This window comes from Caretta caretta, chromosome 13 (genome assembly GCF_965140235.1).
Source record: "Caretta caretta isolate rCarCar2 chromosome 13, rCarCar1.hap1, whole genome shotgun sequence".
In the NCBI taxonomy this organism is placed as follows: Eukaryota; Metazoa; Chordata; order Testudines; family Cheloniidae; genus Caretta; species Caretta caretta.
This window is the reverse complement of record NC_134218.1, coordinates 26,607,512-26,630,662: the sequence shown is the minus strand read 5'-3', so window position 1 is coordinate 26,630,662 and position 23,151 is coordinate 26,607,512. Positions and strand designations below refer to the sequence as shown.

The 23,151-nt window shown below is 48.2% G+C and overlaps 1 protein-coding gene across 1 annotated transcript in view; it reads left to right on the top strand.

The window, feature by feature from the left end:
- Window positions 1–8,596: 8,596 nt before the first annotated feature.
- The window catches only part of MAP1LC3A (microtubule associated protein 1 light chain 3 alpha), a 35,994-nt gene continuing 21,439 nt past the window's right edge, over window positions 8,597–23,151 (top strand). The window contains exons 1-2 of the mRNA XM_048819677.2: window positions 8,597–8,609; window positions 9,814–10,077. Of these exons, the coding sequence (XP_048675634.2) occupies window positions 8,597–8,609; window positions 9,814–10,077 (277 nt within the window). The remainder of the gene's footprint in view (window positions 8,610–9,813; window positions 10,078–23,151) is intronic.

Genomic DNA, 23,151 nt, shown 5'->3' with positions numbered 1-23,151 from the left:
AAGCATCCATTGCGTGAGCTGAAGAACTAGGTCTGCTAGCCCAGAGGCAGTCACAGGATCATAAACCGCAGCGTGCTGTCATCCACTAGGAGACAAAGAGCTATGCTGTGTCAGCATGAGTTGCAAGTCCAAAATTCAAGATGACAACGTCCCTTTGAGGTTCACAGTTGTACTGGTGAGGCTCAGAGAAACTGAGGGTTTTGTCCCAGGCCACAGGACAAGAGCGTGGCTGGGCTGGAATGTCATATTGCTCATCCTAAGCATATAAAGAATATGAAATCTAATAATAATGATGATGATGATGAATAATTTCCATGGGATTTTTTTTGGCATCCTCCTGAGTTTTGAGTTTATTAAGTGGAAACCACCTGCCCCCAATTTGGATCTGACCATTTTAGTCTTCAATACGCACAAAATGTGGGCTGCTCAGAGAGGATTCATCCCCTCCCACTAAGGCCATGTCTACGCTACCATTTTTGTCAGTATAACTTATGTCGCTCGGGGGGGGGGGGGTGAAAAAAACCACACCCCTGCGGGACATAAGTTCTCCTGACAGAAGCACTGGTGTGGAAGCTCTGCCGCCGACATAGCTACTGCCACTAGTGGAGGTGGTTTATTATGTCGATGGGGGACATAGAGCAGCTACCTGAGTGACCTCACGGTGATGCAGCTGCATCGGGACAGCCGTGCTGCCATAAGCTCACTAGTGTAGACTTGGTCTAAAACCCCCCTCTTTCCCCTTCTGCCCTTCTCCTCCTCAGCCTCCTCTGTGTCACACCCACTTTCCAGCTGCACTCAAATTCTTGCTCCAGGAATCTCCTGTTGCAGACTTGCCCCATTCTCTTCAGTCACCTGCCAGTCCCTGTCCCATTCTACTCCATCTCAACAGCCTGCCTTCTGGGCCCCCACATTTCCTTGCCCCTATTCTCTGCACTTCCTGTCCGACTCCTTCCTGTTCCCCATCTGCCTCGCAGTTTCCAAACCACGGAGTCCAAGGGGCAGCCTGGCTTCAGTCCCACAAGAAGCAGGGAGAAATGGTGGGCAGCTGCAGTAGGATATAAGCCCAGGCCTGCTTGGCAAAGGAGGTATGGAAGCAGCAGCCGCCTTAACTGAGGACACGATGGATGTGAGGTCATCATGCTAGCGAATGCCCTTAGTATGAGGTAGCTTGGGCCTCCAGTCCCCTCGAAAGTAATGGAGCCTGTGGCCATTGTGAATCACCTGTGCAGGGAAGAGATCCCTCCCCCCAAAAAAGAGAGACAAGAGGAGAAACAGAAACCTGTGACCCAGCAGGAGACAGACGGCCAGGAAGAGGAGTAGAGGCCGGGCGGGGGTCTGTGGCCCAGCAGCGGAGGAGATAAGAGTGGGGGAGAAGAGACCTGGGGGGGAGAAGAGACCTGTGGCTCAGCAAGGAAGAAGCACTAGAGTGGAGTAGAGGCCTGGGGTCTCAGGGGGATGGGGAGGGGGGGAAACAAAGGCTGTGGGGGGATTTGGAGGGGGGAAGTAGAGGTCGGGGTGGGATATAGAGGGTGGAAGTAGAGGCCGGGGGAGGTATGGAGGAGGGAAGTAGAGGCGTGTGGGAGGGATATGGAGGGGGAGAGAAGAGCTTGTGATCGGGGGGGGGGGAGAATATAGAGGGGTGAAGTAGAGGCCTGTGGGGGGGAATTTGGAGGGGGGAAGTAGAGCCTGGGGGGCAGAGAATATAGAGGGGGGAAGTAGAGGCATGGGGAGTGTCAAGTTTCCTTTCCCACTCTGAACTCTAGGGACCTGCATGAAAACCTCCTAAGCTTATTTTTACCAGCTAAGGTTAAAACTTCCCCAAGGTACAAACTATTTTACCTTTTGCCCTTGGACTTCATTGCTGCCACCACCAAGCATCTAACAAATATATAACAGGGAAAGAGCCCTCTTGGAAATGTCTTTCCCCCCAAAATCCTCCCCAAACCCTACACCCCCTTTCCTGGGGAAGGCTTGATAAAAATCCTCACCAATTTGCATAGGTGAACACAGACCCAAACCCTTGGATCTTAAGAACAATGAAAAAGCAATCAGGTTCTTAAAAGAAGAATTTTAATTGAAGTAAAAGAATCACCTCTGTAAAATCAGGATGGTAAATATCTTACAGGGTAATCGGATTCAAAACATAGAGAATCCCTCTAGGCAAAACCTTAAGTTACAAAAAGACACAAAAGCAGGAATATCCATTCCATTCAGTACAGCTTATTTTCTCAGCCATTTAAATAAAACAGAATCTAACACATATCTAGCTAGATTACTTACTAAGTTCTAAGACTCTATTCCTTTTCTGTTCCCGGCAAAAGCATCACACAGGTAGAGAGAGCCTTTGTTTCTCCCCCCTCCAGCTTTGAAAGTATCTTGTCTCCTCATTGGTCATTCTGGTCAGGTGCCAGCGAGGTTATCCTAACTTCTTAACCCTTTACAGGTGAAAGGGTTTTTCCTTTGGCCAGGAGGGATTTTAAAGGTGTTTACCCTTCCCTTTATATTTATGACAGGGAGGTATGGAGGAAGGAAATAGAGGCCCGTGGGGGGGATTTGGAGGGAGAAGTAGAGCCTGTCTGAGGGTGGGGGAATATAGAGAGGGGAAGTAGAGACCTATAGGGAGGATTTGGAGGGGGGAAATAGAGCCTATGGTCTGTGGGGGGGGATATAGAGGGGGGAAGTAGAGGACTGGGGAGGTATGAAGGAGGGAAATAGAGGCCTGTGGAGGGGATATGGAAGGGGGAAGTAGAGACTGTGGGAGGATATGAAGAGGGGAAGTAGAGCCTGTGGTCTGGGAGGGGTGGGAAGTAGGGTCCTGGGGAGGTAGGGAGGAGGAAAGTAGAGGCCTGTGGGGGAGATATAGAAGGGGAAAGTAGAGACTGTAGTCTGGGGTGGGGGGGAGTAGCACCCTTTGATGGACACCCAGCTGGCCAGTTAGCTCTAAAATCCCTCTTGGTCTTTTCTCTGCTTGCTTTACCTGTAAAGGGTTAACAAGCCCACAGGTAAAAGAAAAGGAGTGGGCACCTGACCAAAAGAGCCAATGGGAAGGTAGAACTTTTTAAAATTGGGAAAGAAACTAACATGGCTGTTCCTCTGAAACCTTTCCTTTTGTCTGTTGCTCTCCTGGCTGAAGAGAGAGGGCAGCAGGAATGCTGTGTAAAGTTTGAACCAGATATGAAAATCATCAGATCATATCTAGAACTACTTTTAACAACCCAAAGGTGTAAGTAGATCAGAATGTTTAGCTAGACGTGATCAGGTTTATTTCTGTGTATTTTTTAAGGCTTGTGGATCTCCTCTGTGCTAACCCCAGATGCTTTTGTTTGCTTGTAACCTTTAAGCTGAACCCCCAAGAAAGCTATTTTGGGTGCTTGCTTTTTGGAATTGCTCTTTTAAAATCTAGGAAAAGCCTAAGTTCCAGATGTATTTTCTTTGTTTTTAAAAAAAATTACTTTTTTTTTAAGAACAGGATTGGATTTTTGGTGTCCTAAGAGGTTTGTGCATATGTTGTTTGATTAGCTGGTAGCCACAGCTAATTTCCTTTGTTTCTTTCTCAGCTCTTCCCTGGAGGGGTGGTGAAAGGGCTTGAGGGTACCCCACAGGGAGGAATTCCCAAGTGCTCTTTCCTGGGTTCAAAGGGGTTTTTTGCCTTTGGGTGGTGGCAGCATTTACCACAACAAGGTCAGAGAGAAGCTGTAACCTTGGAAGTTTAATACAAGCCTGGAGTGGCAAGTATTAATTTTTAAAATCCTTGTGGGTCCCTACTTCCTGAACTTGGAGTGACAGAGTGGGGATTGAGCCTTGACATGGTGGCAGAGCAGTGGGATCATTTTGAACCAGAAGCACAGACCTCAGGATTTTTTAAGGACACATTTTTCCTTTTGTCTGCTTGAAAGCCAGGGAGGTTTTTGCTTTGCTTTGCTTCCTGTGGGGGAACAGGCACACCAAAGGAGCGAGGGAGTCCAACAAGCAGTTATTTTGTCTGTTTTCCAACTTTGTGGCAACGAAATAATTAGGCTAGAGTAGGGCAGTCTGTGCATGAGGTTGAGGTTAGGCACTGAAACCCTAGAGAAACCAGTCTTCCCAAAGCGGCACGCCACAGAGAAGACAGACCCAGCTCAAGTCCAGACATCCAGCCCCATGTCAGAAATGAAGGGTGGGGATGGGGGACCGGGAACTTCCCATGAGGGAAGGGTCAGCCCTCCCCCGACCAAGATCCAGGTGCCAAGCTGGAGGGATGCCCCTAACCCAGACCAAGTTCTGACTGTGGAAGACCGGGATTTCTTCCTACAGATGATGCGCTTGGAAGCGGAGGACAAAAGAGTGGCGAAGCGCTTGGAGTTGGAAGCGGAGGAGAGGAGAGAGGCAAAATGCTTGGAGGCGGAAATGCAGGCGAAGCGCTTGGAGGTGGAGTTAGAGATGACGCGCTTAGAGCTGGAAAAGGCTTAGCTGGGTCCACTAGGTAACTCTAACAGTCCTTCAACAGGTACCGCTCCCCATTCCAAGGTAGGCCATGATACAGAGGCCTTCTTAGAAAATTTAGAAAGGACCTGCCTTGGGTACAACACCCTTATAGACCAGTATATGGTGGAGCTGAGGTCGCAACTCAGTGGCCCCTTAGCAGGACGCATGAACATGTACGAACTTGTTAAACAAGAGGCCAGAATTAGAATGGGGCTAATGCCCGAGCATGCCCGTCGGCGGTTTGGAGCCCTAAGGTGGAAACCAGACGTGGCATTTTCCCGACACGCTGACCACATTGTAAAAAATTGAGATGCCTGGATATCAGGAGCAAGCGTTAAATCTTGGGAAGATCTGTCTCTCCTAATGCAAATGGAGCAGTTCTCAGAGGGTGTCCCTGAGGAAATAGAAAGGTACATCCTAGATGGGAAGCCCAAAACTGTAATTGAGGCAGGGGAGATCGGACCCAAATGGGTGGAGGTGGCGGAGAATAAGAAAGCTAGTAACAGTTGGAGTGGATACCAGAAGGGGCAACCTGAGACAACACCCCACCATTGGGCTCATCCCAAAGCACCACTTCGCAAGGAGGAGGCCTCCACACAGCCATGGAGACCCCAGATGCTCTCTCGTCCCACCACCCCACTCTCCAGCCACCCACCTCGCCACAGTCAGCTGGGCGATGCTTTAAATGTAATGAGCTGGGGCATGTGAAGGCCAACTGCCCCAAGAGCGCCAGCTGACTACAGCTCATTGCCTCGGAGTCCCACCAAGAGCCTTCAGGCCCAGATGTCTCGCAAATACCCCAGAGTGAAGGGAAACTGTGAATGTCGGTAGGAGGGAGATTACTGCTTGGAGAGACATTGGGCACAGGTGTCAGCTATCCACCAATCCCTGGTGGACCCCAAATTCATTGATCCAGAGGCCCAAGTGATGGTGCAACCCTTTAAGTCCAACTCTTTTAATGTGCCTACAGCCAAGTTGCCTGTCCAGTAAAGGGGCTGGTCAGGGATATGGACTTTTGCAGTCTATAATGATTATCCCATTCCCATGCTGCTGGGAGAAGACTTAGCCAACCATATGAGGCTAACAAAAAGGGTGGGGTTGATCACCTGCAGCCAGGCTAAACAGGCCTCCACACCAAACTCCATTCCTGAGCCTCCTACAGAAACCCAGCCAGAGGTGGTGGAATGAGACTCCACACCAGAGTCTATGGCAGCAGTTGTAGATCCAGTTCCTAGAACCCAGCCAGAACCAGCCCAAGGATCAGAACTGGTGGAGCAGTCAGCACCAGAGCCCATGCTTGCAACTCCACCAGAGTCAAGGGAGCCAGCACCAAGGGGCGCCACAGAGCCTGCACCTGCAGCAGCAGCTAGACTGGTGCAAAAGGCTTAGCTGGAGCCGGAAATACCACCTAGTGTACCAGTGGAGAGTGGTTCACAGTCAACAGAAACAACCCCATCACCTGCATCACTTCCAGTGGGACCAAGCCCAAGTCCACAATCCAACGAGGAACTAATGTCCCCAGCATCGAGGGAGAAGTTCCAGGCAGAGCAGGAAGTGGATGAGAGACTCAAGGGAGCTTGGACGGCAGCACAGAAGGACCCACCACCTCTCAGGTCTTCTAACAGGTCCAGGTTTGTTATAGAAGGAGGACTCTTATACAAGGAGACTCTTTCTGGTGGGCACAAGGAGGACTGGCATCCTCAGAGACACTTGGTAGTTCCAACTAAGTATAGGGAAAAGCTCTTGAGCTTAGCCCACGATCGCCCTAGTGGCCATGCTGGGGTGAACAGGACGAAGGACCGTTTGGGGAAGTCATTCCACTGGGAGGGGATGGGCAAGGACATTTCTACCTATGTCCAGTCTATCATTTTTGCCAGGGTAGGTTGGCCCTCCAACATCCTTACAGATTTGGGAACTAAATGCCTGGCAGGGACCATTAAAAGTCTTTGGGAAGCTCATGGGGTGAACCATTTGGTTGCCACCCCTTACCACCATCAAACAAATGGCCTAGTGGAAAAGTTTATTGGGACTTTGAGGGCCATGATATGCAAATTTGTGAATGAGCACTCCAGTGATTGGGACCTAGTGTTGCAGCAGTTGCTCTTTGCCTCTTTGCCTACGTCCCAGTTTGGGATTTTCACCCTTTGAACTCATTTATGGCCATGAAGTTAAGGGGCCATTACAGTTGGTGAAGCAGCAATGGGAGGGGGTTACATCTTCTCCAGGAACTAACATTTTGGACTTTGTAACCAACCTGCAAAAAACTCTCTAGCCCTTGCTCGAGAAAACCTACAGGATGCTCAACAAGAGCAAAAGGCCTAGTATGATAAACATGCTAGAGAGCATTCCTTCAGAGTAGGTGACCAAGTCATGGTCCTGAAAGCACTCCAGGCGAATAAGATGGAAGCATTGTGGGAGGGGCCATTTACGGTCCAAGAGCTCCTGGGAGCTGTTAATTACCTCATAGTGTTCCCAGACCCTACCCTCAAATCAAAAGCATACCATGTTAATTCTCTAAAGCAGTGTTTCCGAAACTTGAGATGCCACTTGTTCAGGCCAGGCCGGTTTGTTTACCTGTTGCATCCGCAGGTTCAGCCGATTGCGGCTCCCACTGGCTGCAGTTCGCCGCTCCTGGCCAATGGGGGCTGTGGGAAGCGGCGGCTGGTACGTCCCTCAGCCCGCACCACTTCCCTCAGCCCCCATTGGCCTGCAGCGGCGAACCGCGGCCAGTGGGAGCCGCGATCGGCCGAACCTGCAGATGCAGCAGGTAAACAAACCGGCCTGGCCCGCCAGGGGCTTTCCCTGAACAAGCGGCATCCCAAGTTTGGGAAACACTGCTCTAAAGCCCTTTTATTCCTGAGAAATCAAAGTTCTCCAGTTTACAGCCCAGGAGAGAGACGACGCTGAGTGGCCTGAAGGGGTCTACTATGATGGAAAAAGCAATGGTGGCTTGGAAGAGGTGAGCTTTTCCGTGACTCTTGGGTGTAAGCACTGACAGCAAATTCAGGAGCTGTGCACCAGCTTTGCACCAATGTTTCCAGCCACCTCAGGATGGACAGAACAGGCATACCACTCCATTGACACAGGTGATGCTCGCCCAATTAGAGCCCAACCCTACCGGATGGCTCCTCAAGTATGGCAACACCCATTTTTTTCATGTTCTGTTTGTGTGTGTGTGTGTGTGTGTATATATCTATCTATCTTCCTCCTGTATTTTCCACTGCATGCATCCGATGAAGTGGGTTTTAGCTCACAAAAGCTTATGCCCAAATAAATTTGTTTGTCTCTAAGGTGCCACAAGTACTCCTTGTTCTTTTTGCTGATACAGACTAACTGGGCTACCACTCTGAAAAGGGAAGGTAGAACTTTTAAAAACTGGGAAAAAAACTTTCCTTTTGTCTGTTGCTCTCCTGGCTGAAGAGATGGGGCAGCAGGAATACTGTGTAAAGTTTGAACCAGATATGAATATCATCAGATCATATCTAGAACTACTTTTAACAACCCAAAGGTGTAAGTAGATCAGAATGTTTAGCTAGACGCGATCACGTTTATTTCTGTGTATTTTTTTAAGGCTGGTGGATCTCCTCTGTGCTAACCCCAGATGCTTTTGTTTGCTTGCAACCTTTAAGCTGATACCCAAGAAAGCTATTTTGGATGCTTGCTTTTTGGAATTGCTCTTTTAAAATCTAGGAAAAGCCTAAGTTCCAGATGTATTTTCTTTGTTTTTAAAAAAATTTACTTTTTTTTTAAGAACAGGATTGGATTTTTGGTGTCCTAAGAGGTTTGTGCATATGTTTGATTAGCTGGTAGCCACAGCTAATTTCCTTTGTTTCTTTCTCAGCTCTTCCCCAGAGGGCGGCTGCAAGGGCTTGAGGGTACCCCACAGGGAGGAATTCCCAAATGCTCTTTCCTGGGTTCAAAAGGGTTTTTTTGCCTTTGGGTGGTGGCAGCATTTACCACGCCAAGGTCAGAAAGAAGCTGTAACCTTGGGAGTTTAATACAAGCCTGGAGTGGTAAGTATTAATTTTTAAAATCCTTGTGGGTCACTACTTCCTGAACTCGGAGTGACAGAGTGGGGATTCAGCCTCGAGGGGGAGGAATATAGAGGGGGAAAGTAGAGGCCTGGGGAGGCATGGAGGAGGGAAGTAGAGGCCTTGGGTGGGAGGGATATAGAGGGGGGAAGTAGAGACTGTGGTTTGGGTGGGGATATAGAAGGGGGACATAGAGGACTGGGGAGGTATGGAGAGGGGGAAGTAGAGCCTGTGGGGGGGAGGGGGGATATGGAAGGGGAAAGTAGAACCTGTGTTTGGGGGGGATATAGAAGGGGGACGTAGAGGTCTGGGGAAGTAGAGCCGGGGAGGGGGAATATGGAAGGAGGGAAGTAGAGCCTGTGTTCTGGGGGGGTGACGGGGATGTAGAGGCCTGGGAGGGGATATGGAGGGGGGGACGTAGAGGCCGGGGGGGATATGGAAGGGGGAAAGCAGAGCCTGTGTTCTGGGGGGGTGATGGGGATGTAGAGGCCTGCGGGGGGATATGGAGGGGGGGACGTAGAGGCCGGGGGGGGATATGGAAGGGGGAAAGCAGAGCCTGTGTTCTGGGGGGGTGACGGGGATGTAGAGGCCTGGGGGGGGATATGGAGGGGGGGACGTAGAGGCCGGGGGGGATATGGAAGGGGGAAAGCAGAGCCTGTGTTCTGGGGGGGTGACGGGGATGTAGAGGCCTGGGGGGGGATATGGAGGGGGGGACGTAGAGGCCGGGGGGGGATATGGAAGGGGGAAAGCAGAGCCTGTGTTCTGGGGGGGTGACGGGGATGTAGAGGCCTGGGGGGGGATATGGAGGGGGGGACGTAGAGGCCGGGGGGGATATGGAAGGGGGAAAGCAGAGCCTGTGTTCTGGGGGGGTGATGGGGATATGGAGGGGGGGACGTAGAGGCCGGGGGGGATATGGAAGGGGGAAAGCAGAGCCTGTGTTCTGGGGGGGTGACGGGGATGTAGAGGCCTGGGGGGGGATATGGAGGGGGAAAGTAGAGCGGGGGGGGGGAGATGGAAGGGGAAGTAGAGCCTGTGGTCCAGCAGGGGGAAGCCTTGAGGGGGGAGTAAGGGCCAGGGCTACAGCGGAGGAGGCGAGGGGAAGTGAATAGTGGCCGGTGGCCCAGGTCGAGGGAGGCCCTGGAGAGGACGAGGGGCCTCTGGGCCAGGAGGGAGGCGCGAGTCGAGGGCCTGTGGCCTTGCAGCGGGAGGGGGAGCAAGGGCCTGGCGGAGACAAGGAGGGGGCGTAGGGGATGAGGAGGGGCGGGGTCACTGCAGGCGAAGGGTGTCGGCCAAACGCGCTTTGCGCCTCCCCTTTAAGGGCCGGCGGTGACGTCACCGCCGCGGGCTCGAGGCGGGCAGTTGCTCCCGGAGCCCGGGTGCCGGACGGCGGCTGAGGTGCTGAACGGGCGCCCCGGGCACCTGCACCAGGAGCCCCCCCCCCTCTCCGCGCGCCCCGCTGCCCCTCGCGCCGCGCCCGGGGCTGTCGGGCTCCCGCCCCGAGCGGCTCTCGCTGCAGCGCTGCGCGGAGCCCGGCCGGCCGCGATGCCGTCGGACCGGCCCTTCAAGCAGCGGCGGAGCTTCGGTGAGTGCGGCGGGGGGACCGAGCCCCGGGGCCCCTCGGTCCGAGCCCCGCCCGGCTGCCCGCGCCGCGCCCCGGCCCGCCGGTGGGAGCGGGGGTGGATGAGGGGGCTCAGCCGCCGCTCGCCCGGGGAGCGACCCGCGCCAGGGGCGCTGGAACAGTTTGTGGGAGGGGCTGAGAGCCACTGACCCAAACTGTACCCCCGGGATAGGCTGGAAACCGCTTCAGCCCCCCAGTCCCAGCACCTGTGCGCCGCGACCCCCGCCCCTGCTGGTCTGGCCTGGGGCAGGATCCGCCCCCCCGGCCATGGGGCCATCCGTGGGACCCAGAGCAGGGGCCCGAGAGCCAGCCAGCCAAGCTCCTGGGGTGCCCTGCCAGTGCGCGGGGGTGCGGGCGAGACCCTGCGCTGATCTGCCTCTACGGTGCAGCCCTGGTGTCGCTGAGTTTTCCACTTCGAAACCCGTGCAGAGCCGGTGCTCCATGGGCAGCCTGTCACCTGTCCTAAGGGACCACCCTGTTCTCTCCCCCGCATCCCAGGCAGCTCCTCTCCACCTTTATTGTTATTAGAAGGCCACCTCCGATGAGCAGCCATTTATTTATAATTTTTTCTGGGCTGGTTCCTGCAGTGGTGGCTTAAGACAGGTTTTATTGTCTGTTTATCCTTTAAGAGCGCTGTGCGTTCAGGGGTTCAGCTCTTGGGGGGGGCTAGGAGCTTGGCTGCGGCGTGGCTGTAGCAAGGTGGTGTGCCTCTTTGTTTTGTTTTCAAATTGAAGTTCAGTTGTGCAGAGAAGGGGATGAGAAGGGAGGAAGGAAGCCAGAGGTAATTAGCAGCTGCAGCCGTGCCCTAGTGGTGATGTAATCCCTGCAACAACAACAAAAAAAATGTTGATTTGCTCAAGTCACTGCAATGGTGGGGCATGGAGTGCCGGCTCCGAGTGCCAAGTTCATGAAGCAAGGAACCTAGAAGGAGCCAATATTTAATGGGTGGTCTCCAGCACATTTTTTCAGGGGAGGTAGTAATGATGCTATAAGCGGTTTGCTTTTCCTTCAGTGATAATCTTCCTGTTCCTGTTGGATCAGGGGGAGCAAACGTGGTTCCTTTTACTGTTTGTCATTTTTAAAGACTCTATGCTTTCCTTGATGTGCACTTAGAAATCTGTGTGCAGTGTAGTGAGTAATGTTTTTTTTTTTTAAATCCATTGTATTGTGTAGCTATTCCAGTTGTTGCTTCTTTTTAGAGGCTCACAAAAATACCCACAAATCTGCAGCAGTTATCTCTCTTAACAGTCGCTCTTGATGGATAATACTGTTCCTACGTCCTTAATACAGCACACGAGTATTGCTACATGTCCAGTAACTTGTTTTTTTTTTCTCTGCCACCTCCTTTCAGAAAGAGAGGTTTTCTTAAGCAAAGATGATGTCAAGACCCCAGCCCATCTATTTATGATGTATTCTGAAAGCTTCCTCTCTAATCCCAGAAGGCAATCAGTTAAGGTCTAAAACAAGCTTTCCAAATCATGGAGTCTGTCCTATTCAAAAAAGAAGGGGATTGCTGCCTTGCGGTCTGTTGTGTCACTGATGTGGTTGGCAAAATGCGTGAGAAGCAGTAATATGTTCTTATGTTCCCTTGTGCACCATGTAATAAGTATAGGAAACAAATCTGTGATGTAAATGAGTATGCTGTAAATATATTGACAGTAATGGAAGGCATGCTTGGTTTTACATTTGAGTTAAATTTAACTTCCTGTAACTTAGTGTCGTATTGTTAGAAATAAGTGATAGTCCTGATCTTATATTTCCATTCTTTTGAGGAAAATACTGATAAGGCGGGCTTACATTTCATCCTGTTTTCTCTGCTAGGGGATAAAGAATTGCTGATGTCAGATCAGTAATTTTTCTTTTACCTTAAATGTTCTGCTTCAGGGAGGAGAGAGTTAATAATTGCTGTACGTAGAGTTTTCATAAACCTCCATTTATGACCTTGAATTTCCCAATTCTGACAGATAAATGGAACCCAGGAATTTTGATGATGGGCACTTTAAAATGCAAGTAATAAATACAATGAGAGTATATGAAATGTAGGCCATGATGAATGTACCAGGCCTCAACTGGCATAGTGAACGAGGCTTGAGAACACACTGGCCTGGAAAAATTTAGTTTTAAGATGGGCCTTAGTTGTAATTTTCAGCTCCAGCTCTTACTTAGCTCATGGGAGTTGTTCTGGCTTGGGGCCCATCGCTAATATATAAACAAGCCTTGGAGGACCAGACTTACAAAAATGTTGTGCAGAAATGCATTTTGGTACAATTATGACAGTTACGTGTGCAGAACAGGTATCTGCAAAAACAGATGACAACTGTGTGTTTGAAATTACACACATGCACCTACCTTATGTGTGAATATGGTGGGGGTAATTGCATGTGCAAATTAATCACACCCACATTCTTGTATACATGTTTTAAATGTGTGCCACTATTTTTAAATATCTGTTCCAAAAGGGTAAAGGTGGTTCTCTCTTTATGCAATATCTACGTATATATTTTATTTGAACTTAGCTCTTTGTATTTGTCCTTTTGAAAAACTTTACCATGCAAGTCCCAAATCGGGGGCTTGGGCGTGGTTTACCATGAGCAAAAGAGTCCTGTCTTGAAGTGTGTTCTAGTGGATAAGGCACCGGATTGGGACCTGAGACTTGCATTCTGTATTCAGCTGTACCACCAACTTGCTGCGTGACTTTTTCTTCAGTGCCTCAGTTTCCCAGTTGGCAAAATAGGACTAATGCTGCTTACTCTTCTTTATAAGGTTTTTTGAAATTTTTCCATCACTTTTCATCAATACATTTAGCCTTTATGACCTGGGTGCCTTTTCCAACCTTTCAACCCTAGTGAGATGAACAGAGCCTTCCCTTTACTTTTAGAGATCCTGTTGGTACTGTTCTTCCTGAAAATATTTTTGAAGTTCAGAATGTATATTGCTCAAACCATACAGCTGTTTTTTGTAACAATGCACAGAAGGCGCTGTGATGATGCAGATATTTAATAATAATAAGAAAATTAAAATAAAGCGATAGGCAGACTGAAGGAAGGCAGAAAGCAAGAGAACAGTAAAACTGCTATAAACGTGTAATGTTTGACCAGAATGTTATTTATGGGTATCAGTGAAAGCTGTTGAAACTGTCTGAAACGTCTTTTTCTTCAGCCTTTTTCCATAGGCAGTAATTTGTCATGCTGTAGGTTCATGGAAGTTTTCCATGCCAGCGTGCAATATCGACTGTTTGTTTTTATATTTTTATTATGATAATAGAGGCCTCCGTCAGGAGTCTTGTGCTAGGCACTGCAGAAACATGCATGAGGAGACAGCCCCACCTCATAGTTTACACAATAAACTCCCCCCCGCCCCCAGTCAAAATGCTGATCTGACTCTCAAATCACCAGACTCTTGGGAACTATAATTTTTTAAAAATAGCTTGTTATCACAAAACCTTATGTTCTTGGACACATGCCTGCTCTTTGTATAATGCAGCTAATCAAAGGTGACTCTAAACAAACAAGAATAGCATACATGATATGTGCTTGGTTGGGCTGTTGCTGTATTTTATACTCTTTCTTTAATTGCATATCAAAAGCTGATAAAGTCCTTCAGAAAAACATGTTGATTCCTTTAGCAAATGCCTGCTTGTAATGTGTTGGGGGCAGCTGCTTATGCTTCAGAAACCATGGACAGACCTGCTAACTATAGTTTGCTCAGCCTTAATGAAGGCCCCCCCCAAAAAAGGCTCCTTGTGTTTGAAAGAAAACAGGATTAAAATAGCCGGGTAGGGGTGGGGTAGGGAGGTTGGATCAGGCAGCTGCAAGTGCTGCTTGTTTCTGTGTACTTTCCATTTGCCCTTTTGCTCCCTCAGCTGACTGGCTGACTGAGCACTTTGGGAGAGGAGGATCGGGTGGCCCATGCATCTGCATTGGTTCAGGGCTGGAAGTCTGTTGGAGAAAGTAAATACAGCATGTTTTCTTCTTGGAATCCTTGCACAACTGGAGTAGGAAGCGATTGTTTACAGTGTAGGGGGGGAGGATGCTATGGAAAACATCTCCACCCAAGCTATATTCCCAGCATGTCTCTCTTCAGAAGACTCAAAGTTACAGAAGTCTACCAGTCTCAAAAAGTGAGGAGCAAAGTTATGAAAATAACTGATTACTAAACACACACACACTGTCCTTCTAATCTAGTGCTTTGCATGTGATTTGCTTTTTGTGACATATCGCCCTTGCTTGTTGACATTGGTTGTATGATTCCTGGATGCGATCTTGTGGAGTATTCCACTGCCCCTTGGGTCATATACCGCTTTTCCTATCATTTATTTCCCCCCTTTTTAGTGTTCTTAAGATTAAGGTTTAATTTTTCCACAAATTTCCTCTTGTTCCTAATAGCTTGCCAGACTGTTTTCAGCTATAACCCTGGGAGTGATTCTGCATTTCTGGACTGATGGATTATGATGGGGAATCTTGAGTGACTGGACAGAGGTCCCCAAAGCCATTTTGGGGTAACCCTGAGAGACTTTTGGAAACTAACAGACGTAACATCTCTGCTATCAACTGGACTTACAAAGGCTGACTCACCTGTTATATACTTTACCTTCTCATATTTTTCTTAGCTAATAAATCTTTAGTTTAGTTACTAGAGAAATTGGCTGTCAGCATTGTCTTTGGTGTGTGTGATCTGGAGCATCTGTTGATCTGGGGTGAGTGACTGAACCTTTGGGGTTGGAAGAACCTGAGGTGAGGTGATTTTTAGTTTTAGTAACCTTTTATAAAGAAGTCCAGTTTGTCTGAATGGCAAGATGTGCTGGAACGCCAAAGAGGACCCTCTGTGGTAAGGCTAATGTAGTAATCCAGGAGTGCATGCTTTTTACTGGTTTGATAAAATCTAATTATCGAATATACCACCAGTTTGGCTGTCTGCCGTTTTCTGCCAGCCTGACCTGAGTGGCATCTCAGTTCTGAGTCACATATCCGACTGCATGACAGAGGTAATGGACTAACTTCTCTTGGTGAGAGAGACAAGCTTTCAAGTTTACACAGAACTCTTCTTCAGGTCTGGAAAATGTACTCAGAGTGTCACAGCTAAATATAAGGTAGAACAGATTGTTTAGCATAAGTAGTTAAAACGTAAAAAGTGAAGTGGCCAGTTAACACCGTTCTAGTCATAGTAGGAGTGGCAGTTCATGGTAGATCAGGTCTTTCCTTTAGACTTACTTTTCTTTCCAGCTAGCAAATTCTTTAAGATATACACTCAGCTATTTTAATAAAATAAATTTAGTATTTAGTATTTTCTTTTCTTTCTGCCATTCTGCCTCCCTGCTATTCCTGCCTTCCTCCTGGAAGCTTGAAAACATCACTTTTTCTTATTTAGTTCATCAGTTTCCCTTTGGATGGCTGTGTCTTGAACAGAATGGCTCCCACTTACAAAAGTGTTGAACTTATCCCTGTATGCAGGCCTGGTCCTGCATGCCCTTTCACAGACTCCAGCAGGGTGTCTGCAGGTACAGGACTTGCAGAGCCAGGCCCTGAGAATTGTTTGCTTTGCTGGTGAAAGGTATTGGCGTCTGAAGGCCTCCAAGCCAAGGTACAGCAGCTGTGCAAGCTTCTCCCACTGGCAGGGCAGCCTCAATCCTGGTCTGGAGGGACTATCCTTTGAATACTTTTGTCATTAATCTCCTTAGCCCATTGACTCCTTGGTACATCTGCTGAAGCAGCCAATGTAGGTGCCCTACAAGACCAGCTCTAGGCACTAGCAAAGCAAGCATGTGCTTGGGGTGGCACGATTCCAGGGGCGGCATTCTGGCCATCCTTTTTTTTTTTTTTTTCCTTGGGCAGTTGTGCTCTTGGAGCGGCAAATTTTTTGCTTGGGGTGGCAAAAAACCTAGAGGCGGCCCTGGTGCCATACGTAGGTGAGGTGGACGCTTGGAAGAAGGACCTGAAACTAGTCCGCCAAATTCAGTGTAGTAGTTTGGCCCAAGCTTTGGTTACTTTTATTAGTTGTGTGGTTCTCTTATGTATGTAGCGTAGCTGTAGCCGTGTTGGTCCCAGGATATTAGCGACAAGGTGGGTGAAGTAATATATCTTTTATTGGACCAACTTTCAAGCATTCCAGCCGCACAGAGCTCTTCTTCAGGTCTGGAAAAGGTACTTCCAGTATCACCGCAAAATGCAAGGTGGGACAGATTGTTTATCACAAGTAGTTAGCACATATTGTAAGGGACCATTCAAGGTAGAGTGGCTCGTTAACGTCTCTGCCTAGGGCTCTACCAAATTCACGGACACAAAAAACGCATCACAGATAGTGAAATATGATCCCTCTCCCTCCCACCCTCGTAAAATCTACTCTTCTGTGTGTTTTTACCCTATACTGTACAAATTTCATGGGGGAGACCAGGGTTTATCAAATTGGGGGTCCTGACCCAAAGGGGAGTTGCAAGGGGGGGGGTCGCAAATTTATTTTAGGGGGGTTGTGGTATTGCAACCCTTACTTCTGTGCTACCTTCAGTCCTGGGCAACTGGAGAGCGGCAGCTGTTGGCTGGGTGCCCAGCTCTGAAGGCAGCGCCCTGCCAGCAGCAGAGCAGAAGTAAGGGTGGCATTGCCATATGATGCCATCCTTACTGCCGCACTGTTACCTTCAGAGCTGGGTAGCTGGAGAGTGTCGGCTGCTGACTGGGCCCAGCTCTGCAGGCAGCAGCACAGAAGTAAAGGTGGCAATACCATACCATGCCATCCATACTTCTGCGCTGCTGGTGGTGGAAGCTCTGCCTTCAGAGCTGGGCTCCTGGCCAGCAGTCGCCGCTCTCCAGTTGCCCAGCTCTGAAGGCAGCACCGCCGCCAGCAGCAGCCCAGAAGTAAGGGTAGCAATACCACAAAACTCTCCTACAACAACCTTGCAACGCCCCCCTCCCCCCCACACCTCTTTTTTGGGTCAGGACCCCTACAATTACAACACTGAAATTTCAGATTTAAATACCTATGACCGTGAAATTGACCAAAAAGGACTGTGAATTTGGTAGGCCCCTAATCATAGGACAAAAAGGGGGTGTTTGGGTGACAGATTGTTGAAATGGATTTATGGTTTATTACATCACATCCATTATTGCAACGATCTGTTGGTCTAATAAAAGATATTACCTCACCCACATCCTGCAGGGGGCAACCAGAGCAAGGTGATAGCCACATCAGCAAATCACATCAGACTACCTTAGCCATATTCCAGGCTGTGGGTCACATGTTCCCATCCCAGATCCATTTCTCTGGCTGATCATCAGCCTTTAGCACTGGGAATCCAAACCCTTCTTTTATTTTTGTTTGTTGAAAAGGTAGTTGTTGATACAGAAAACATGTAGGGTCAAATTCTGCCCTGTGTGGAGTGGTAAGGATCCTGCTAACTGGGACAGGTTTTCCCATGGTGAGGTTGAAGGAGGTGGCTGGGAGTAATGGTGAGAACTAAATGTAGCTCCCTGTCTTTGAATTAGCTTTCCCTTGCTTTGTATGTTGCACATGCGCACACACACTGAAAACTCTGCTATAGAGAAATAGCTTGATTAGTTGGAGCAAGGCTCACTGTTATTTTCAGTTTAGGCAGGACTTTAGTTGAGTGCAGAATTTTAAAGCCACGCTTGTTTATATAGATCTGTTAATAGCAATGACGATAGAGGTTATCTCCACCACGGTTTTATGTTGTATGATGCAAGGTTGATGATTAATGATGCTAACAAAATACTGAGTACAAGAAAAACTAAACACATCTCTCTCATTCCAGTTAAATCAATATCCATGTTCCAGAAGTCTGTCTGATAACAAGAGCACAGGACACAAACTACAAACTTGACTGCAAGGAAAAATAAGGCTTGAATGTCTGTCATTTGTTCTTTGGAGGCGTATGTTGCGGTCAGACAGATCTGTTGCTCCAGTGACTCAGCAACAGGAAAAGGGTGATCCAATGAATGGGGCTCCAGGCTAGGAGGCAGGAGACTTGGGAGCTGTTCCTGCCTCTGCTACTGGCTTTGTGTGCCATAGGGGAAGTGGCATCACTTCCTGTCTGTTTCTCCATCTTGGAGACACATGTCCACCTCTGAAAAGCGTGGTCCGTGGATGAATGGTGCTGTATAAGGGTACTGATGATCATCAGTTGTGCAGAAATTATTTGATGCTTTTTGTGCTCAGTTAGATGGCTTGGAGATATGTTGGCAAAGGCAAAAAAGAAGAGTAAACTTGAGACTTTAAAGGCTGGATTTTTCAATAGGTTTACCCAGAATAGGCCCTGAAAATGTGTGCATGCAGTCTGGCATGTTTGTGTGCAAAGCAAATAGTTCAGATCCTCTCTAGTAATTACTAAATGTGAGTTTTTGCACATATGGATTTGAGCTGGTCTGTGCTTAAAATATTGCCCTAGAAATGAAACAGTTTCTTTGTCCATTAGGTTAGAAGCTGTCCTGGGCACTGGGCCTCTGTGCTACTGTTTGTTTTGCTCTTGATATTGGTAAGTTTTAAAGCTGTCTGTTTGGAAGTGGTTTTCTGCTTTGAAGAAGTAACCTTTAAGTTTATAAATATCTTGAAAATAAAGAGACAGAGGAGCAGTCCAGCAAAAGCTACAGAGAGGCACTTGCAGATGACAACCTTTTGTTTGTTTTTCAGGGAGGGAACTTGCTCTTCCCCTGTCTTTGAAATAGGAACAATGATATCGACTGAGTTAAAGCCCAGCTAATCTGTATCCAGAGCACTTTTGTAAATTATCCAAACCCAGTTCAAACACTGCAGAGACCATTAGATGGGCTGGAGATAGTGCGTTCCAACTTCGGTTTTCCAGACGTTTGTCGTCTTGTTCCACAGCCCATCCATGTCTTAAACTTTCTTTGCTCCCCACTTTTCATGGGAAAAGTCTGTGTTTGCCACGCAGATTAGTTCCATGCTGTCTCTTGTACTGAGGCATGTGGGGATTTGGTGAGAGGAATGAACATATATATTAGGAAAAATCATTTCTGGTTGAGAATCTAGTGGTTTTTTAACGTATCTGAGCACCACACACCCATCCTTTTCCTAGCATGAGCCTAGATGCTGCCAGCTCCACTTACCTAGAGTGGCTCCAGGGTGGCAGCGGTATGCACCGAGGCCAGGGCAGACTCCCTGCCTGCTCTGGCTGTGCTCCACTCCAGGAAGCAGCCGGAACCAGATCCCGGGGGAGGGGGCAGAGGGCTCCATGTTGCTCTCACTTCCAGGTATCTCCCCCGAAGCTCCCATTGGCCAAGGTTAACCGTTCCTGGCCAATGGGAGCTGCAGTTGGCGGTGCCTGGAAGCAAGAGCAATGCATGGAGTCCTCTGCACACCCCACCCCCCGGTTGCAGGGACATGATTCCACACGGGGGTGATCCCATGGCTGGATTCGGCCCGTGGGCTGTAGTTTGCCCACCCCTGGCCTGGAGGTAGGCAGAGGAGCACTGGGAGGGGTGGGGGGCAGAGGGAGCTTGGCGGGCCGCACGAAAGAACCCTTTGGGCCGCATGTTTGAGACCCCTGATTTATTTCATTGCTGAGAATCGGGACTCGTGATGCTCCCACTACCACCACATGCCCTCCTGTTGTCTTCTGCTCTTTTACTCTTTCCTCTCCCTTCTACTTGCAGTCTAATCACTTTCCACTGAGAAAGGTAATAGCTACAAGACGATGATGGATTCAGTTCCAGTCTGTATCTGCTTCCCTTCATTCATTCCTCCTGATTTCAGGCTGCCTGACTCATGTGGCAGCATTTTGTAAATTGCCTTCTGCAAAGAGGCAGGTGAGCGTTTTCCTCTGCTCTCCAGTAACTTATGTAGGTTAAGCTTTTATATGGTCGTGTGAGAGAAATGGAGCAGTGAAGCTTCAACTACATTGAGCAGATGTCACTTAACCACAACTTGGTGCAGAACCCCCGAGGGATAGATTAAGAATCCTTTTCAGAGGTATATTAATAATGACTGATGTTTCTGTAATTCCTCACATCTAAATGGATCCAGAAGTGCTTTTCAGAATGTACTGTCTCGGTTCATATTTTAAAATGCATACTGGAACATACAATATTTATGTGGCTATAAATTAGTTATAGGGGTTCTGCGACACGCATACAGTAGTGTGTAGAGCAACTATGTGAATTGTGTTGGTGTAAAAACACATACATGTATAGTGCCTGTGTGTATTCTCTATATAATGTTAGGGAGAATACGTGATGGAATGGTGTGGTACAATGGTTACAGTGACATGAGTTTGGGTTGCACGACTTATTTGTGAACTGGCTCATTATTTATGAGCAAAGCCACCAATGTAGGTTTGCCAATTCTAAACATTCAAAAATCATGTCTGGCCCCCAAAATAACAAGATTGGCTTAAAGTCCATGAGACTGTAAGACAGGGGTAGGCAACCTATGGCACACGTGCCAAAGGCGGCACGTGAGGTGATTTTCAGTGGCACTCACGCTGCCCAGGTCCTGGCCACCAGTCCAGGGGCTCTGCATTTTAATTGAGTTTTAAATGAAGCTTTTTAAACATTTTAAAAAACCTTATTTACTTTACATACAACAATAGTTTAGTTATATATTAAAGTCTTATAGAAAGAGACCTTCTAAAAACATTGAAATGTATTACTGGCATGCGAAACCTTAAATTAGAGTGAATAAATGAAGACTCGGCACACCACTTGTGAAAGGTTGCCGACCCCTGCTCTAAGAAAATAATAAATTGGGGGTTCTTTATTTACATTCTGGTTTTTGAGCTCTTGGGGCGCGCACAAGTCATCTTTTTTTCCTCAGGCTTTTCTCCACAGCCTTGAGGGCTAGAAAGTTACGTATGTGTAAAAATGAAATTGCATGAGAATCTCAGTTCGCTTGACTCCAGGAGCTGATTTGACCAGTAACATGACACCCACTCTCTAAGTGCTTTTACATTGATTGTGGGTGACAGAGACAGTCTGTGCATCCCATTGTAGCAATAGCTTTAAAATACTCACAGCTTAAAAATATCTGACCTCTTCCCAGTGTTTCTGACAGCCGTCAGCAAATTAAAATGGAAAGAAATTAAACAACCAGATTTGATGCTCCCTATTTCTGGATGGAGTGTTTATTTTTTTATTTTATACCTCAGTCAGTTTAGACAATGGAAGTACAGGTCACTTTAAACATTTGTTTTAGAATCAGTCTCCCTTCCCTTCCGTTAGCACAACGCAGCTGCTTTGGGATTCTCTGCAGAGGGAGCAACCTGCACTTTTTTCATTGAAATACAATCATTCCTTGAAAACTAACACTTTTTTGTACTACCCCTGCATTCCAGCCCTGCCCTAAGTTGTCATTGTCCCCTTGCTTGTTCTCTGAATTACTTCATTTTGTGCACTCTGTAAATGCTGCTGTAGTGGCTGTAAACGCCCTAGTAGCTGAAGTGGCAGTTGGAAGAGAAATAAGCCGTTTTCCTTGTTTATGTAATGTTACAAGAATATTCCTGGCTTCCAAAGGGGTTTAGCAATAAAGTCTCACCTGGCAGAACCAATCAGAAGCTTATGTGTTCTTCTTGTTGCCATGTTGAACTCTTACACCATGGAGAGCTATCCGAAGGTCTAATCTCCTAATTATTAATGTATGTGTGAGCAAGGAAACAGGCTGCTTTCACTCAGCCTGTGTGCTCAGGATCTTAATGTTTCACTCAGGAGTCTCAGTGACATCTGAGTTTGGTGCTCCTCTTGTTGGTCCCAGGAGCATTCCTGAGCTGCTGACATGCCCCTTCAGTGAGCAGGCCTCGGAAAGTGTGTGTAGCTGCAGCTCTGATAATGTAAAGGTTTCTGGTTTTGTGACATGTAGGTCAAGGATAAATTGTCTGGGATCCTTGCATTAATTAACTGCAATTAACAAACACTGCCACCTGTCTACAGAGGTCTGATGGCACTTGCTGCTTTTGCCCAGTAGCTGCTGTCCTTAGCATGCAGATCTTTCCACTCTGCCATGTGAAAACTCATCCAAACGCCTGTTAAACAGATGTGTTTTATACTGTGCCCTGAAGCCGAGTGAATTTTCAGAAGAAAGGGTGCTGCACTGCACAAACCCTGAAGCGATCAGTCCCAGGAACTGACAGCAGTCAAGACGTGATGGGACACAAAGATAGAGGTGACTTCTTAACTAATCTGCAGCTAGACCTTGCAGATTCTGACCACCAGCCCTTGGAATTTCACCCCAAGGTGAAGGGACATCCAGAAAAGCCCAGCATGAGCGCGACGCAGAAGTCTGCTTGCTTAGTTGGAATGGGCAGCAGCTCCCAGTGCTAGCTGAAGCCTCTGTGTGGTGCCTGCTGGGTAGCCCTTGGTATAGTGTATTATAGAGTGACAAAGGCAGGGCTGTGACAGATCTGGATTGGAGAGGAAAGGCTGCAGCTTCTTAGCCAGCTCTGTAATGTAGGTACTTACATGGTCCCCATCACCACAGTAGCTGAGCTTCTCATGGTCTTCGATGTTCTTATCCTCACAATACCCCTGGGAGGGAGGGCAGAGCTGTTGTTCCAATTCTGCAGATAGGATACTAAGGCAAAGAAAGACCCAGTGCCTTGGCCAAGGTGCCATGCACAGTCTGTTGCGGAGTGGAGAATTGAACTTGGGTCTCCGATGGCCCAGGTTAGCACCCTAACCACTAGGCCATCCTTCTCTCTGGGCCACATGCAGAGAGAGCACCACTGTGGCATGCTGTTGCTACCTGATAAGAGCAGCAGCTGAGACACATCTTGGCAAAGGAAGGGCACTGCCCCCCTTCCCCGCTGCCAGGTAGAAGGGGCAGCCATAACGCCTGCCTGCTTCTAGGGATAGGGTTCTCTGCCAATTAGCATTGCTTCAGGATTGAGTTGAAAGAGACTTTGTCTCCAGCTAATAAAGAGGGGGTCTGAAGTGCTCAGAAGACATGGTGTATGTGCTGAAGTTTCTGATGGACTTGGCGGTGGGAGCACCTATGTGCACTAGTCTGACACCATAATGAAATTATTTACATTGTTAGTCCTAAGGAATAATAAAATGCCGGTGTTCAGAATCTGCCGTAACA